Below are 17,304 nucleotides of genomic sequence, written 5' to 3'. Positions count from 1 at the left end.
TCTCAGTGCCAACAACAGCCTCCACCACTGCCTCCTTCAGGCCCGTAGCTCTGCTGCACTATACCATCGACTTAAACTCCAGTAATTCCTGCTCACACTACTCATACAATGTGTTAGGTTGAGTGACGTGAGTGATGCCCCCACCAAAGGTGAAATGAAACCCACGCCACTGGTTTTATCCTTCATCCTTGCCAACCCAAGATCGTCATTCGTCTTTTCTAGCAACTGCCAGATACCTGGCGCATGAGTTGTCGGCATTGTCGTGTCATCCATTTATGCCCTGACAGGACAGAGCTGGGCATCACCTTGCACCCTCCCTCCACCTACAACCCACCACCTTCGTCGCCATGAGAAACGCTGATATGGTACAGATGGCCATTATACATATTTCCAGTCACTGCCAGGATGTAACAAACTCTCGTGCATGAAAACAAAACTTAATATCCTCAAAATAAGCCTCAACAAGCCTAGTAATCCTCTCTGGTACCTTGAAGAACCCAAATGCCTTCCAGAAGAGGATATGTGGAACTCTGCCAGATGCATTAGTCAAATGCAGGAAAAGCACATGTAGGCCCCTGCTCACTATCTTCATTGTCTGAATGTGATGCCAAATCATACTGCTATGCTCCCAACTACCTGCAAAGCCAGAAATCCCTACCTTGTGCACTGATGCGTCAATTCACTTATTCACTTTCAAATACGCATGCAATATCTGTACACTCACACTAAAGAAAATCTAATCCTCTACGTGAAGAAAGCTTATAGGCCAAAACTGCTCTTTACCCACAGTGTCTTGCTCTCTTGGCATGAGAACAGGCCATTAAGTCCTGCTGCAGAACGCCCCATGTCTTGTTCCTCACTCCACTTTGGTGGGCTGACAGCCTTTTGCCCTTCTGTGTCACCCACTGGCAGAATATCTCCTGGAAACTCCAGCTCTTTTGCTTTATCCTTATCAGGATACACAACATGGATACGCTGCTCTAAACGCTTAGTTCCACCTCCCAAATGTCTCCTTACTAAAGGTCTTCATAAACTTAATTGGATTCCCAAAGAAAGCTGCTCTAGCACGCTCCTTATCCCCCCACCTTTTCCTCAAGCCCTCTGCTCTCCTCAATACTGCCAACCTCCCTTCAGCTCTATGTGCAGCGCATTAACACCCTCCTCTCCTCCTCTATTCACCTCCACCGCTTTCTAAGTGACCTCAACTCCTGAATGAGTCTTTCTACTTGCAGTGTTGTTTTTATCACGCCTTGCCTTTTTTTCCCCTTTTCCTGCAAAATTCCAAAATTATCCGAGTGCAAAATCATCCCATATTCATAAATAACCTTACCTAAGATATTCCGTTTACACTCAGATGACCCCTTCAAAACAGCCACTGTGCCTTTTCAGGTTGTCACTAACACACCTCCAAACCACCTTGTCTGCTGTACCTGGCCAGCTTACCTTCATTTTCTGCCCAGTTCCTTTTTCATTCACCAGCTGTTTCTCCCCATCGTGCTGGGCATCATTCCTATGGCTAACATCAGTTTCCTTCCCTTCACCTTCCTGTACATCTGTACTGGAATTCTCCTCCATAGTAGAGATAGTATCATTGTTAACAACTCTCTTAGTGGTGATAGTAACCCTATTACAACACCCGAACGTTTCCTGAGAGCACCGTAGAGTTCCGGCCACCGCCGCTGTGGGAATGTGAATGTCATTTTCAACTGCTCATCCCTCTGCAGGTTTATTTCAGTCTGATGTTATTGGACCAAAGCTGGCGAGTTAAACAGTCACGTCTGCAGCGTGTTCCCACTCAGACTAACACCACGGGCCTATGCACATGCCTCTCTAACGTCCCACAACATAGATTACGGGCTTTCAATCTGATATGATCTGAGCTGAGCTCCCACTAGCTGCTTGGTCTGCTCTAAGTAGGGAAGGTGAGCAATTTGCACTGGCACAAGCATGGCTCAGTCCTAATGTCCAGGGGTTGCATGCACATGACTAGACTAAAATAAATGCGGGAAAAAAACGCAATTAAAAACTTTGCTTGGCCACATGAAATAGCATCTCGGTCAGTCAACACCAGCGCTAAGCAGGAAGAGCTGGCGCCCGGAGTCGTCAAACCGCTCATGGCCCCATTTACGCACAACTAACCTCCAGCCACTAGCACCTATCACAGAGCCATTATTTTCTGTATAAGATTTAGTGCTTCGTGCATAATCCGTCCTGGTTTTCCCCTGTCCAGAGCACCGACAGCAGAAATGAGAGGTTGTGAATCTCATTGAAACAGCCAATGTAGCAACTTAGCTCAAAAGTCACAGGAACAGCTAAAGGTATGTCTGGGCTTCTGGCTGTAATTAAGCTAACCTATATAACGAGGCATTTTCATTAACAATTCACAACATGTGAATAGAGAACAAACCACCAGACACCAATTACTTATTTCTTCTTCTTTTTTTCATTGCATCAGTGAAGTTTTCCAACCCACGTAGGAAAGAGCCCATTGTTTTTATCCAGAATGCAAGTAATTACATTAAGTCTCAGTGCCACTCTGGCACCTATTTGGTTGTGGAGGAACACCTCTCCCATGTAGCACCTTTACAGCAGCTCCACTCAGAACACATGCTCAACACAATTACAAGTGTAGTACAAGTGACTATAACATGAATTGACATCATATACAATTTAAGGCACATGAATAGATGGCACAGAAAAAAAGTCTTTTCTGAGACACCCAATATTGCAATGCACTGAAGCGCTCCAATTTCTTCAACACCAGATTCTGCTCAAATCTTTTCAGCCCTGAAATAAGCTCTTTTTCCCCCAGGTTCCCCTGTGATTATACCACTGTCAGGTATCCACAGTAGCAGGAGCAATGGTTTCATAGTCATTGAAACAGGCCTAATGACCTGGGACATCACAGGCTAGGGCACAATGAAGGAGCTCATAATCACTAAGTACGCCATCAGTGCCTGTCTGGGAAAGGTCATCCAGTGAGCGCCAGGTGTTTCTGGGTAATGGACGTCTTAACAGACGACAAACGCAGAGTTAACGAGGCAACGGTTGCAGCCATCATCGTTCCCACTCGTGTTGTTGGTGATGGTGCTCATTTCACTGAAGGTTACCTTTTCAACCCAGTAGGGCCACCAGCAGTCAAATAAAACACACCAACGCATTTCAAAACAGAACACTGAACTGGATTGCTTTGGAAAAGGTCTTCTCTTTACAAGAGTCAGTTAGGCTCACATTACCTCCTCTTCCTGCAGCTGGTTTACTGCAATCCAATCATGAATGTTAGTAATCACATAAGGTAAAGGCGGTCACTGACAGCACACACACAGAAATCAAATCATTAAAAGACAAAGTCTGCTGTGGAGATGCTGAGCTATGCTGATGATGTTTGCATATAAATAAGCACTTCTGGAGTGAAGAACCAAATATGTCAACATAGAAAACACATCTGAACTCTCATTAGAAATCTAATCAACTCAGTATTTGAGCCATGCACAATATAATGGCCCATTACTCACAGGTGATGGAGAAATTCTCCCCATCAGACCAATTTCTGCAGACTGCAATAAAACAAATATAATGGGAGAGTCTGTGCAGACTGTGCTCTGCAAAGTATTTGCACCCATTTGCCATTATAGAAAATAGTATCCTATAGAGAGAGAGACAGACAGACAGACAGAGAGAGAGAGACAGAAAAAATTGTAGTAAAGTACACAGAGTTTCCAAAGAAACAGAACGTTTCAGACAGAGGTCTTTTATCAGCTGTTCACTTTGCTTGCACGGCTGATGAAGGAGCTCTGTCTGAAATGTTCTGTTTTTTTGGAAACTCTGTGTACTTGACCACAGTTTTTAATATCTCTACATCTCTTACTACAGTACACTGCAGTACACTGCCTAGAATCATCTTCATATTATATATAACAAAATGTATACACACACACACACACACACACACACAAACATCTTTACATTTTAAAGTTGACTACAACTGTAAAAAATAAAAAAATTAAAAAAAGGTATAATTATGTTTAAAAGGATACAGATTAAACAGTGCATAACATGAGTACAATTACAGTATAACTGCAGTGCCATCACAAGAATGAGTCTATGGGAATGAATAACTACAGAATATCCCCAGGGTATCTTTAAATATATTCAGCTGTTTAATGCAACATAGCGCCATTGTATTTTTAATAATGCAGCTTGTCTCTGGACATTACACTACATACCATCTGTTTCATCATTCTAGACACAAAAGACTGATTATTGCCTTGATACTGCATTTAAATGGATATGAAATTGTATTCAAGCTGCATGGTTCTGGAGTTCTAAGCTGCTATGGCAGCTAAACACAGACAGTTCAGCCATTCACTGATTATTGTACCATTGCACTCTTAATAACCTTTTGATCTAATTTTTATTTCCCTTTGCTTAACTCTAATGTTTCTATTCTAATGTTTTTATTCATTTAATTCACTACATTATTTAATTATTAGATTTTTTACAATTATTTTACAATCACCTTGTATATGGAAGGTCCTATATAATCTTTTTTTTAAGCAAAAAAAAAAGAAGAAAAAAAGTGCTATATAAATAAACCTGCTTTGCCATGCTAGTTATAGTGATAGCACTGAGAAGGACAACTATGGAATAAGCAGTGTGCTAAGAGCGTGGTCAACACCACCTGCCAACACTGTGGTTCCTAATCACACCAATCTCCAGACCCAGAGAGTTGGACTGAAACACCTTTCTAACCAATATGGCACCTTGTTCTTCTTCATCCTCCAGAACGCTGAACCCTAGAGCAAAGTTCTAAAAACATCTTCTGCAGGAATGCTACAAACCCATTTATTTCTCGTACATAAGGAATAAAAAAAATTAAAAAAAAACAGGTAGGTTAATAATTTCTCAGAACTTAAGCATAATGCTTATTTCTAGAATTACCATATTTATTGTAATATTATTATTATTATTAATAATAATAATAATAATAATAATAATAATAATAATACTTTGGCTACAGGTTAGAAATATTGTTAGCTGTGGTATTATTACGTTACGATTTTGAGTGAATTATTTATATTAATATATTCATAACTCCCGGCTGTGTTGGTACACTTCTCGTATTTTTCAGGGTTATCACAGTTTACCAGTATGAGTGAAACAAAAGCATTTTCATGCATACACGCGTGAAAATATCATTCTTAAAACGCTGCTGACTCTAGCTAGATGTAGACAGTCTTATATTATTATGAGGACATGAAAACAGAAGTGTCCGTCATTAAGAGATAAGTGGCCGTCAGAGGCCTGTGTCGATCGACAAGTCGGATGAATTTCTGAGCGAATCCGAACAGCCTGAATAAAAACTGAACTGTTTGAGCAACCTGTTCGACTACCACGAACGCACGCTTCTTCTCCAGGGATTATGGAAATCTCAGATGAAGACGCAAAGCCAGACCTGGACAACAACCGGCCATTCGCAAATGAAAAACGCAGGCGATTATTTGTTGTTTCCCGGCATTAGTAAATCATTTTCATCTTACAGAAGCTTACCTCGTCTCCCTGCGCGAACTGGAGCCCGAGGTCCACGAAGTGTTCAACCCGAACGTACCCGTCAGCGTCTTCGTCGCACACGTCGAACACCTCCCTCAGCTTTTTCAGAAAGACGAGGAGCTGTGCCTGGTCCGGGAAGAGAGCGCAGTCCATCGCGGCGAAACAGGAGATGAGGCTCGGGTCGCAGATGATAACGACAACACACCGTGGTTAGCGGTAGCCCGCCGCGGGCACCGTCATCCCCGCGCTCCTCGGTCTGCTACGGACCGCGCATCTTTGGACGAGGCGGCTGCGACGTCACGGGACGCGGCGTGACGTCACGGGACGCGGCGTGGACCACCTGCCCGCCAGCAGGGTCGCTGGGACGGTTCACACGTCTCATTTGATAATGCCTCACAGTTCACGAACTGGCTACGTCCAAAATGGTGCAAGCGTTGTTCAAAATACCAGTTGTGTTCTACGTTTGGACCAGGTGATTGAGCAATAACCCCCACAAATTAAAAATAAATAAATAAATAAATAAATTAAAAATAAATTAAAAAAAACAGCACGAGAGGCCTATTCAGGTAGGCAGATATGAATTGCGTCTTTAAATGCTTACACAACCGTACGATGCGTTTTACTACAGCAAAAAAAAAAAAAAAAAAAAAAAAAGTTTCTATAGATGTGTATAAAATAACATTTATTCAACTAATACATACACAGCAATTTTCTTAAAACACTTTATAATACAAAAGTGCCACTTAAGAATGAAAAACTGCAATAAAACAAATTCTTCTAGCTCGTGGCAGCTTGCCGGCACGTTCCGCCTTTTAGCCCGTGCTTTCCACGATGAGCCTTGGCTCGAGCAAAGAATCCCAGCGCTCAGTCAACTGCAGAGGAGGCATCAAAGACAGGGCTGTTGCAGCACGGCCCAACACAAGCACACACATTTCACAAAGAGCTGGAAGCTTGAACTTCAACTAAAGGGGGACTGAGTTATAATAGAGATTTATTTAAATTGCATGGGCTGTACAAGGCCTCCCGAGTTTTATCACCACAGACCTTTTTTAGTCCACAATAGCACAAACCAGGGGTGTTACCTGAGAGCCATGCGTGACTGCATACTCCACTCTCTCCGAACCATCCGGATTCTGATACACCAGGTCAAACTTGCCGGGCTCAGATCGGCCTATGAGACACAAGCAAGCTGACCTATCAGAGAACAGCCGTCACATAGCTCGAGCAAAGTTAAGATTCAACAGTGTGTTCACACACATGCAATTTCCAGGTTAGAGGTCATCAGTAATTTGGTGGAGATAATTACAAAACATACACCCTTAGATCACGACAGCAGCATTTACCTGGAGTTTGGGAGAGAAGTTCCAGTTCAATCATTTTAGTGGCATGATTAAAACCAATTATCTTCGCTTCCTGTAGGAAGAAGAAAAAAATTTTATTGCAAACTGGTCTATAAAACACAAGTGCCACTACAAATTAATGTGTAGAGCTACTTTAGTTTCACCAAGACGTTGCAAGGAACTCAATTTTAAAAAACTGGGAAATGTACTTTATCATGATACCTTTCTAGAAAACTTTAAGATCAAACACTTCTTAAAAAAAAAAAAAAAAAACAAAAAAAAAAACCTTACTTTATAAGCAGAAACCTCTGGTGTGTAGCTCTCTGTGAGCTCCAGAAGCTGTCAAACAAAAGAAAGACCTGATTAAAATACAAAGTCAGATGAAAGAATGATCTCTTTGTAATAGATAAAAAACTGTTTCACTCTACATATAAGCTAAACAAAGCTTTATCCCCAGTGGAGATATTGGACCAAAAGCCAAAGCCCCGAGGTCTCCCTTCCAAGCGAACCTTAAATGCGATCATCTGTCCCTCTGCTGGAGGACCTGCCAGGAGAGGTAAAACGCTGTAGTCTCGTCTGGGCTCGGGCTCTGCTGGGTTCTACAGTATGCACACAGCATATGCACTCACATTTAGTACGAGACAAACACAAATATGGAACAAAAGTGTCAAAATAGATTATAGATAGACGGATATATGGATAGGAACCCGGACCAATGAGGTCTGTTGGACATGTTTGGTGATTAGCTAGCTTAGTGCTGAGGTCATGGGTCACGTCATGTGCCTTAAGAATGCGAGCCTGTGGAGTTTGACCTGCGTTACACTTTGCTATGTACCTGGAGCAACAGGCTTTTATTGGTCTGAAAATCCTGTCGTCTCTGCAGCTCCTCGCCCTCATAGTTGGAATGAAAACCCTGTTTCCAAGGAGTGCCCCTGGCCTTTCCGTAGCCGCTCCTCCCCCCACTTCGACCTCGGCCCCTCTCCGTGCCCCGCGGGTCCCCTCGTCCTCGGCCCACCGCTCCACCCCCGCGATGGGCCACTCCAGCAGGGGTAAGTCCCATGGCCTTTGGATTGGGCCTCCTGATCACCAGCTCCGTCTCACTGCTGCTGTAGGAGTCAGAGCACTCAGGCTTCCTCTGAGGCTCTTTAGCTACAGGGGTGGACAGAGTGGTCAGGCCACCCTGTTCTGTGTGGGACGATAAAGCAGCAGCAGGGGGCGTCTCAGCTGGAGCCTGTGGCCCGTCAGGGGGCGGCGACGACGACGACGACGAATCCGATGAAGGCCGTGGGCGCACCGCGGGTGGTGTTTTGGAGTTGGTTGAGACGGAGGCTTTTAGTGTGGACCCGGATGGCTTGACAGGAATGCGGACTTTGCCCGCTGCAGGTGCAGCGTCGTCCTCGGAGGACGACCATTCCGACGAGGAGCCGAGGCATCCTGCAGTTGCAGCAGGCCGCCTAGCTACTGCTGTCTTCTCGGCCCTGGCCTTGAGTTTGGGTGGAGGAGGTTTCTGAAGGGCCTCCTCGCTGCTGTCTGAGGAGTCTGAAGTTTCATTAGGTTTCCCACACGAGGCTGCTGGTTCTCCACTGGCAGAGACAGTGGAGGTCGGGGTTTTGTTACTACCTCTGGCCGGCTGTGCCTCGGAGGCAGCGACGCTTGCATGCTCAGTCTGCTCCTCCTCTTTCTTTTTCTTCTTCTTCTTCTTCTTCTTCTTCTTCTTCTCCTTGACCCCCTTTTTCTTGCTTTTATCAGCAGGTGCAGTAAAACCGTTTACTTGGTTTTCTATGTGCTCCTTCTTCGCTGGTGCTTGCGATGCACCTTCCACCTGTTCTTCCTCCTCTTCCTCTCGACATCTCTTCTTACCTGCAGTACTGTGATGCTCCACCGAATTTGCAGTCGACCAGTACACACTGGAAACCTTCACCCTATCAATAAGCACAGGATTAAGTACATCTCAAATGCTTTGCCAAAGATTTCCACAACTCTCCCACACCCAAAAACATACCCATAAGGCTGAACACAGTGTAATAAACTAGAATCTAGCAGGCTTATAAGGTCACTTTGACCTGCAGTTACCTTATGCTGTCATTGTCCCGAACCACGTAGATGCTCTCTGACGGAGGAACGTAACAGTCTTCAATGAACAAGTCTAAAACAGTTTTGCGACTGTAGTCAAACTTCTCCCTGATCACGCTCGCTAGGTCTGCCGCTAAGCGACATTTGTTCAAGTCCACCAGCAGCCAGCTCATGCGGCAATCGGGCAACGACGGTGGAGGATAGTCAAAATACAATTTAACTCGAACCGCGTTCAGACAGGAGACAGCCATTTCTGTGAATGGAGAACGAATCGCTTAACCTCTCGGTCTTATTCCGCTTTTTTAATGACTGCACCGCCCTCTATAGGCGCGGAAGAAAATTGCCGGCATTTTCGCAGGGAAACGCTTCCGATTCTTCGCTTATGTCAGCTGACCAAGGAGTCATATGATGGTGTCTCGTCGGTTTAAGCTGCACGTTTAGCCACTCGGTCGCGGTGCTGGTTCTGTGGAGCTGATCTATAATTCACCTAAAGAGAGAGAGAGAGAGAGAGACATGGCGTGGTGGAGGTCTTGCTGCTTGGGCGTTGCCGTGCTGTTTGTCCTGGGCTTTAACAGAGGTATGCCAAGGCAGGTCTCTCTTCTGCCGCACTGTTAGGAGTTTGCTTACAGGCATCTCTGAATCTCTGATCAGTCACTGCTACCGTTTGAGTTAGTCACCTTTGCCCCTTTCTCACACTGCAAACTTTTCGGTTTTGAAACAGAATCGTCCTGTAGTTTGCGTGCCCACGGTACGCTGACTGTGTCGCGAATGCCGAAAGCGAAAGAATGAGCTTGAGTGAAACTTGAGGCTATCGTTGCATTTGCATCCAGTGTTTCGTTCCTAAAGTTCCAGCAAGTAGAAGCTACGGCAGTGTAGTATGCTTTCTTCACATTACAGCGCTTTGTTCAAATTCAAAACGATATCTTCTGTGTAATTCACTAGGCTAAAATGTATTTTAATGTCTTAGCGTACCCTCTCCCGTAACAGGCTGTCCGCTTCCCGTCCAAGCTAAAGAATCGTGGGGTTATGTGGACGTCCGAGAGGGGGCGCACATGTTCTGGTGGCTGTACACTGCAAACAACTCCAGCTTCGAAAATCTGCCGCTGATCATGTGGCTTCAGGTGTGTAGATAATTAGTGTTTCAGCAGCTGGCTGTGTCTGTACAAACCAACCTGGACTTTCTCAGTCTGACTGACTTAATGGAGTCTGATTGTTGTGCACTGGATAGTATTGAGTTCTTTGAGTAAATCTAATCACGCCTAAAGCAGTTGTTCCTTTGGAACAGGGGGGTCCTGGAGGATCCAGCTGCGGTTTTGGAAACTTTGAAGAAATCGGTCCTCTTGACACTGACCTTAAACCACGAGAAACCTCCTGGGTAAAACGCATGGATATGTTTTGCATCAGGCTTTAATCTGGTGATATTGAACGTTTGAATGACTTTAGAAGTGTGTGTGTGTGTGTGTGTGTGTGTGTGTGTGTGTGTGTGTGTGTGTGTGTGTGTTAGGTTAGGGCAGCGAGTGTTCTGTTTGTGGACAACCCGGTGGGCACTGGCTACAGCTACACTGACTCCCCGGATGCCCTCACCAAGGACGTTGCCATGGTGGCAGCCGACATGATGGTCCTCCTCCGGCAGTTCTTTTCAGAAAAGTCTGAGTTTCAGGTGCGTTGAGTCAATCAAACGTTAATTATTTACAAAGCAGCTTTACGAGTGTCCGGGTCCAAGCCCTCAGAGACCAAGCGACAGTGGTGAAGAGGAAGCAAGACTGAAGGGGAACCCATCCTCCTCTGGTCCACACTGGACAGCATGATGACATGAACAGAAATGACCAATACATTTCTGACATCTGCCTCTCCCTTTACACGATCCCTGTTTAGTAGGGAGTAACGTGCCACCAGGGCTGCTTTCTTCCTTCCGTGTAGGGCATTCCTTTCTACATATTTTCGGAGTCTTACGGAGGGAAAATGGCTGCTGCCATTTCAGCGGAGCTCATCAAGGTAGAGATGTTGATGAATCAATACTCCATGTACATTCATAGTCATGCACAGGGCTGATGTGACTTAGAGAGGAACACCACGTGTGCGTGCACGTCCTCAAAAGCCCTCCAAACCTTTTGTTGTCATTTTGGACTTTCATTGCTTTTTCTGATTTAAATCTTTCTATCGGGGATGACCTTCGCTCCGTAGGCTATTCAGAAAGGTTCCATCAAGTGTAACTTTGCCGGTGTAGCACTGGGGGATTCCTGGATCTCTCCTTTAGGTAGGTGTGTTTTAAAAATAAAATGAATGAATAAAATGTTCCTTGTTCGAACCAAGCAGAATAGCGAGATGAGTAGCTCTACAGTCGAGGTCCTCTAAAGAAACACTCATATTGTTGCTGTATGAAGCCATCCATATGCTGTCTTGGTTCAACATTTGTTTTGTTTTTTTCTCCATTATTTCTTTCTCCTGCAGACTCTGTGCTGACCTGGGGACCTTATCTCTACAGTACTGTGAGTAGCACACCACATGACTGTGAATCGGCACTGGAATATGCACTATCCACTAGATGGTGCTCTCTTACTGCAACTATGAGAGTTGGGGAAATGACCCAACTTGCTGCCCAAAGTTCTCTTGAAACATTTCAACTGTGAACTATTATTAGCCATCAGCATGTACACAAATGTAAAAGTTGTGTGTGTGTGTGTGTGTGTGACTCCAGTCCCTGCTGGATGACTATGGACTGAAGGAGGTAATGCAGGCAGCAAAAACCGTGCAGCAGTTGGTGGAGAAGGGCCAGTATGAGAATGCCACCAAGTGGTGGGCCAACACAGAGAGTGTAGTGGAGCAGGTCAGGCCACAGGCACTGCACACCAACCACATTTCATACACATGTTTGTAAACTTAGTTCCACTGCATTGAGCCAACAGTGCAAGAAAATTAAAAATTAATGATTTTTATTGTTGCTGGTGTTTTGATTTTAAAATGCACTGCTTGTAGATTTGTCCCATTCCACATCATTATTCTGTTACAGAACACTAATGGTGTGAATTTCTACAACATCCTCACCCAAGACGACAGCGATCTGGTAAAGTCCACTGTAGGAGAGCATGGCTATCTGTGTAAGACACAACAGCTTTCAAATCAATGCATTCCCCCCCCCCCCCCCATGAGATTTTCTGCACTTACTCTGAGTGGAAAAATGTTTTCAAAAATGTCCTCTTCTGGTCACAGCTTCCCTAAAACGTCACATTCGTCCCTTGCATCGCCACTCACTTGCGCAACTGATGAACGGGCCAATCAGGAAGAAGCTTGGTATCATTCCAAAAAGTGTTACTTGGGGAGGTAAATAAACATTCTTCAGTGTCTATCTGCCCTGCCCACTTCCTGTTTTATTCATTTATAACAGTGGGTTCCCCTATGGATGGGACAGAAGCAGTTATATTTATATTGGTCTATATCTATAGATACTACAATTTTTTTTTATTAGATATCTATTTCAGTTCTTTACTTAAGGACCATATAATTCTCATAACATAATTCATAACTTGTCCTTAAATTCTACACAGATATTATGAATGCTAATGTCAGCATTTGTCACTTGTCTATAGAAGTAAGTGTGTGTGTGTGTGTGTGTGTGTCAGGCCAGGCTGAGGCTGTATTTGTCAACATGGCTGGAGACTTTATGAAGCCTGTGATAGACATCGTAGATCAGCTTTTGGCTGCAGGAGTCAATGTGACGATTTACAATGGGCAGCTGGACCTGATTGTGGACACTATGGGTAAACCACATCATCCATACATGATGATATTTAGGAATGTAAGACTATGTATGTCACATTTTTCTTTGTGTTATTTTGTCTGTGAACTATGGGGCTGCTTGAACAGGTTATAATGGGAAACCATAGCTTCCAGTAGCAAGGGTCTATCATGAATCAGTTACAGCATTAGGGAGCAACACATTTTTGCGGATCTAGTGAGAAGATGCCTGTTCCCAGGTCAGGAGATGTGGGTTAAGAAGCTGAAATGGGATGGACTCCAGGCATTCAACCAGATGAAGTGGACCGCGCTAGAAGACCCAGCTGCAGCCAAACAAACTGGAGCCTTTTTCAAGATCTACAAAAACTTTGCCTTCTACTGGATCCTCAAGGCTGGCCACATGGTAATCGGCTCTAACTGACTGATTTTTAGTTTTAAATTGAGGCACATCAAGATAGAATATTCACTACTGAGCCCACAATTGAAATCATTCATGCGAGTTCACTGTAAAATCCTGATAGTTATGCTATATACTATTATAGGTTTGACCATGTACATTAGCTGCATCTCAAACGTTTTTGAGTCAGACCAATGTTTTTGCTAGACTACACAGACGTGTGTATTTGACGGTTGGACAACAGGAGGCTGGTGTTTCTGACCATTTCTTTCTGTATGGTAGATCCCTTCTGATCAGGCGCAGATGGCCCTGAGGATGATGAAGATGGTGACTCTGCAGGCGTGATGGAGTCTAAGCCATTTTGGACAATCAACACGCATCAAAATATGATTTTACTTGTGCACCTCTGATTCTCACAGCTAAACCAAATGGAATTTTTTATTTGTGCTGGTCTTCACAATAAATCCTTTTTTAAAAATTGTCTGATTGAATTCCCACCTCTGACTGTTGCCATCTCGTAACAGGTTGTTTTTTTTTGGGGGGGGGGGGGGGGGTGTAAAGGGACATCATCTAAAAATGATGGAAACCACCAGAGAGAGATCTCAGTAATAGTGCATGACTGGCTAATACACTGGACAACAAAATGTTAACTTTTTTTATTCACAAACTGAAATAGATGGACCTTGTATAGTACTTTTTATGCTGAATTCAAATCTGTTTTTTGAATTTTCACATGGTTTAGGTGGCAGCAATTGAATTGTATATAAATTCTATATTACTTATCTGCAAATGCGTTTATTACATTTTAAATATGTATGTACAAGTCACTTCTAAAATGTACAATGTATGGTTTGGCCTTGGGAGCATTTCTCTTCAGCGTCCAGCAGTAGTCTGCCCACATAGGAGCTTTACTCTCCTGTTTCCTTCACCATACCATATACACAATGTGCAATATCTATGACATACTAGAACAACAACAAATGGTGATTGAGGAATTCTGAAACAGTTGGATTCAGTGTGCAAAAATACATAATGGGTACATAAAAGATTTTGGTGGGGAGGGAGCACAACCTATGAACATTCAGCTTGTTTTGAAACAGTAGGGTCCTATAGATTTGATAGTTCTATAGTTGTACTTCATATTCTACTTTAAGTGCAAAAATATTTTTTACTTTTGACTTGTTTTGCTCTAAAGTACTATCCTGGGACTAAACGTGGACACTAAGAAGAGATCACATTATATTGTGCAAGCATAATTACTTGTTTTCTCTATTGAAATGTCATGTATTTAAATGAGAAAACCATAACTTGAAAACTGAATTTCGTTTAGCACTGTCAGTATATAGATGAACGGGGAGCAAAGGAAAAGGCATTTGCCCTGAATCTCTAGAATTTGGAAAATAACATGACACTTCAAATCTACAGTGCAACAATGCACATCTTAGTTGCTTTACAGAATTAATAAAACAAGTCCTTACCATTGTAAAAAGAGGATACATTTTCATGGTATATAAAACTTCAAAACCACATGAAACTATAGGATATAATAAAGAATTATGTAATGTTAATAATATTAACATTAAACTTAACATGAACTTCAGTGCAGTCATTTGAATCAACACTGAGTTGTCCTCAAACACACCCTTCCTGCTATATGAAATGTAAATAAGTGTACTGAGTAAATGTAGTACAAACAAACACTCACTCCACCTAAATAACCATGACTGTCACTTTAGTTTTTTTCAAAATTACACCATTTATTCTGTTTTAGGCCATTCACACAATAATGTTGTGCGGCGTGTCCTTCCACTCGGAATCCCTACACAGACCAGACTAAATAATATAATCCAGGGCTGAAGAATTTATTACATTTACAATTAGACTTTGCTAATAAATTACAATTCGGCAATAGGCTTGTGTGGCCAATATGGATACTTCTCCTTATCCAGCTTGGTCTCAGGGAACGCTTGGTTCAGGTCGTCAGTGGTCATCTGGTCAAAGGGAATCATGTTCTTCAACTTGTCAAGCTGTCAAGGACCAAACAGGACAGATTTAGATCTTACTTCCTAACAGCACTGAACATGTGTACACCAAATTTAAATGTAAACTGTTTATAGAAGCCTCTGTGGTAGCAACTTATAATTGGAGGTTCAACATAACTCATCACTGACATACTAAACCATTCAAAACAGAACCTTATGTTATACACTAAGAGGCAGCACTCATCAATGAACTTAGTGACAATACAATGTAATGTAATGCAATGAATGCCCAGCCTACCTCCTTCTCATAGTGAGCAATGCGAACTTTGGATGCCTCCAAATAGGCTGCAGCGCTCTGGTTCTGCAGCACGGTAACAACAGATAAACGAAAGATGAAAAGAAAGATTTGACTAACCAAAAAGGAAAGATTAAGAACCTTAACAAAAAAAAAAAAAGACAAAAGTGTAAATATGCACAAACCAACAAACTACTCTGTGGCGCAAAACTATTTAGAGTTAAAGCGGCTCGAGCTTTGAGCAGGTGGAAAGTCTGTTTATGGAGTTCCACGATTCCATAAAAAGGAAGGGGACAAAATGAAAGGAGGAGACAGAAGGTGTCACTCACAGCCTCTTGCTCCTGCACACTGATCTTAGATGTCTGGGTATCCACTGGCTCAGGAATGCTCAAAGCAGCAAACTGGAATTTGTGCGACAGAAGGGAGATGTTGACATGCTACACAGGCTTTTGCAGCACTGATGATCTAGTAGTGAGTAACTGAATATGGGACTGTTAAAGCTCACCTTCTTCTCAAACTCGTCCACCATGCCTGCTTTAGCCACCGTCTTCCTGTAGTAACTCCAGTCAATGGGTGCTGGTTTCTCTGGCAGTGAAGCAAGTCTGCAAAGAGGTGATTTTTACCTTTAATGCAGCACAAATAATGGATCAAGTAAAGACATAAATACATAAAGCCAAATCAGCCTTTTCACAAAGCAAATACTTTATAAATTTTAAGCACTAACCAATGTACCCCTTAAAGTCCTCAATGCTACGTCACAGATGTAAGCCTGTAGACAGCATGCAGGCAGATCTGATACACCAACATTCGAGAGGGCTGTGACCAGCACTCACCTGGCAGAGATGGCGTCACTGCAGGTCTTCAGGTTGTTAAACATGGCTCTCTGGTTAGGAGGGACTCTCTCTGCAAAGGCCAGCCAGTCAATGGCCTTAATGGCTGTTCGTCGTCCGGCCATCTCTCTGTTACTCTACAAACATTGAGAGCATTCCAAGTCAAATGTAAGCCATTAGAAGGGTTACAATTCCTATTTAACAGCTGAGGTTGCGTATGCGATGCACGTTCACTTGCATAGATGTTTGTTTGTTTGTTTTTTAAAGAAATGATGGGCAGTTTCTTCAAGCAGACCTAGTTGTCATGTCCTTTCAGTTTTGAACATACAAATACCGTGAGAAAAATGAGAAGAAAAAAAAAGAAAAAAAACCGATGCGGGAAATGCCGAATTAAGCAGGAGGAACCCTAGACCTACCATTAAGACTACCAAGACTTGAGATTGCAGGCTAACCTAGCTAAGTGGGTAGCTATCTTACCTGAATGGCTGTTACAGGCTTTGAATGAGCTTGGCTCTCTTTATCCAAGAAAGTTATTTACTTCCTTGCTAAACGGAATTTATCAGTAAACCCGTGCAACACAAAAGCTCTAATAACGAGAGCAGCAGGGGATCCGGACATAAGCAGCTAGCTGGGTAAGCTACATGGCTGGATGATTAGCCAACCCAGCAAAACAAGGTCATTATTTAAATGATCTCACATTTGTAAATAACCGCTCGAAATAAAACACTCCTATAAACAGCCACTTACAACAAAAAGTAAGGTTCGGTATACGATTAATATACAAGTACGCCATGAACTAGTTTTTGGATAACAAATATGCCATTGAGAGTTACTTACTTGTCAAAGACTAAGCCGCTACAAGGATGATGGCCGCCAGAAACGGAAGTTCAATTTTAATCGTGTTACCTACAGACCTACAAAGCTTTACTGCCACCTAACGGACTGGCTGAAATTCCTGTTTCGTCCCAGGCGTCCCAACAGGTTTAAAATTCTAAGGCCACGTCAAGAAAACACAACTCTGAAAATCTGGTGTAACTGTCATGTCGGAATCAAGTGTGCTGGACTGCCGAAAGGGGGATGCTAGTCTTTTGTTACTGGCCAC

The 17,304-nt window shown here is 43.2% G+C and overlaps 4 protein-coding genes across 4 annotated transcripts in view; 1 reads left to right on the top strand and 3 right to left on the bottom strand.

Annotated features, from left to right (window-relative positions):
* rab11fip4a (RAB11 family interacting protein 4 (class II) a) overlaps nucleotides 1-5,867 on the bottom strand; it is a 46,241-nt gene extending 40,374 nt beyond the window's left edge. The window contains exon 1 of the mRNA XM_035524650.2: nucleotides 5,551-5,867. Within this exon, the coding sequence (XP_035380543.1) occupies nucleotides 5,551-5,703 (153 nt within the window). The 5' untranslated portion in view covers nucleotides 5,704-5,867. The remainder of the gene's footprint in view (nucleotides 1-5,550) is intronic.
* Nucleotides 5,868-6,217: 350 nt separating this feature from the next.
* On the bottom strand, nucleotides 6,218-9,224 carry coil (coilin p80). Its single transcript, XM_026995932.3, has 7 exons — nucleotides 8,964-9,224; nucleotides 7,726-8,812; nucleotides 7,400-7,489; nucleotides 7,182-7,229; nucleotides 6,894-6,963; nucleotides 6,633-6,721; nucleotides 6,218-6,422 (listed from the first exon to the last, which is right to left on the bottom strand). The coding sequence occupies exons 1-7, from the start codon at nucleotides 9,212-9,214 to the stop codon at nucleotides 6,363-6,365; spliced, it is 1,695 nt and encodes a 564-aa protein (XP_026851733.3). The 5' UTR covers nucleotides 9,215-9,224; the 3' UTR covers nucleotides 6,218-6,362.
* A 171-nt stretch (nucleotides 9,225-9,395) lies between these two features.
* On the top strand, nucleotides 9,396-13,576 carry scpep1 (serine carboxypeptidase 1). The gene is made up of 13 exons (XM_035532232.2): nucleotides 9,396-9,540; nucleotides 9,951-10,084; nucleotides 10,249-10,338; nucleotides 10,468-10,623; nucleotides 10,884-10,958; nucleotides 11,148-11,220; nucleotides 11,415-11,452; nucleotides 11,662-11,790; nucleotides 11,974-12,061; nucleotides 12,174-12,284; nucleotides 12,584-12,721; nucleotides 12,938-13,101; nucleotides 13,378-13,576. Exons 1-13 carry the CDS (start codon nucleotides 9,477-9,479, stop codon nucleotides 13,438-13,440), a joined length of 1,323 nt encoding a protein of 440 aa, XP_035388125.1. The 5' UTR covers nucleotides 9,396-9,476; the 3' UTR covers nucleotides 13,441-13,576.
* A 1,357-nt stretch (nucleotides 13,577-14,933) lies between these two features.
* On the bottom strand, nucleotides 14,934-17,184 carry atp5pd (ATP synthase peripheral stalk subunit d). The gene is made up of 6 exons (XM_026995930.3): nucleotides 17,040-17,184; nucleotides 16,206-16,339; nucleotides 15,878-15,974; nucleotides 15,702-15,773; nucleotides 15,376-15,438; nucleotides 14,934-15,122 (listed from the first exon to the last, which is right to left on the bottom strand). The coding sequence occupies exons 2-6, from the start codon at nucleotides 16,325-16,327 to the stop codon at nucleotides 14,991-14,993; spliced, it is 486 nt and encodes a 161-aa protein (XP_026851731.2). The 5' UTR covers nucleotides 16,328-16,339; nucleotides 17,040-17,184; the 3' UTR covers nucleotides 14,934-14,990.
* Nucleotides 17,185-17,304: the final 120 nt, after the last annotated feature.

This window comes from Electrophorus electricus, chromosome 3, assembly GCF_041902795.1.
Source record: "Electrophorus electricus isolate QZ-2024a chromosome 3, ASM4190279v1, whole genome shotgun sequence".
Lineage (NCBI taxonomy): Eukaryota > Metazoa > Chordata > Actinopteri > Gymnotiformes > Gymnotidae > Electrophorus > Electrophorus electricus.
This window is presented reverse-complemented; position numbering and strand designations above follow the sequence as displayed.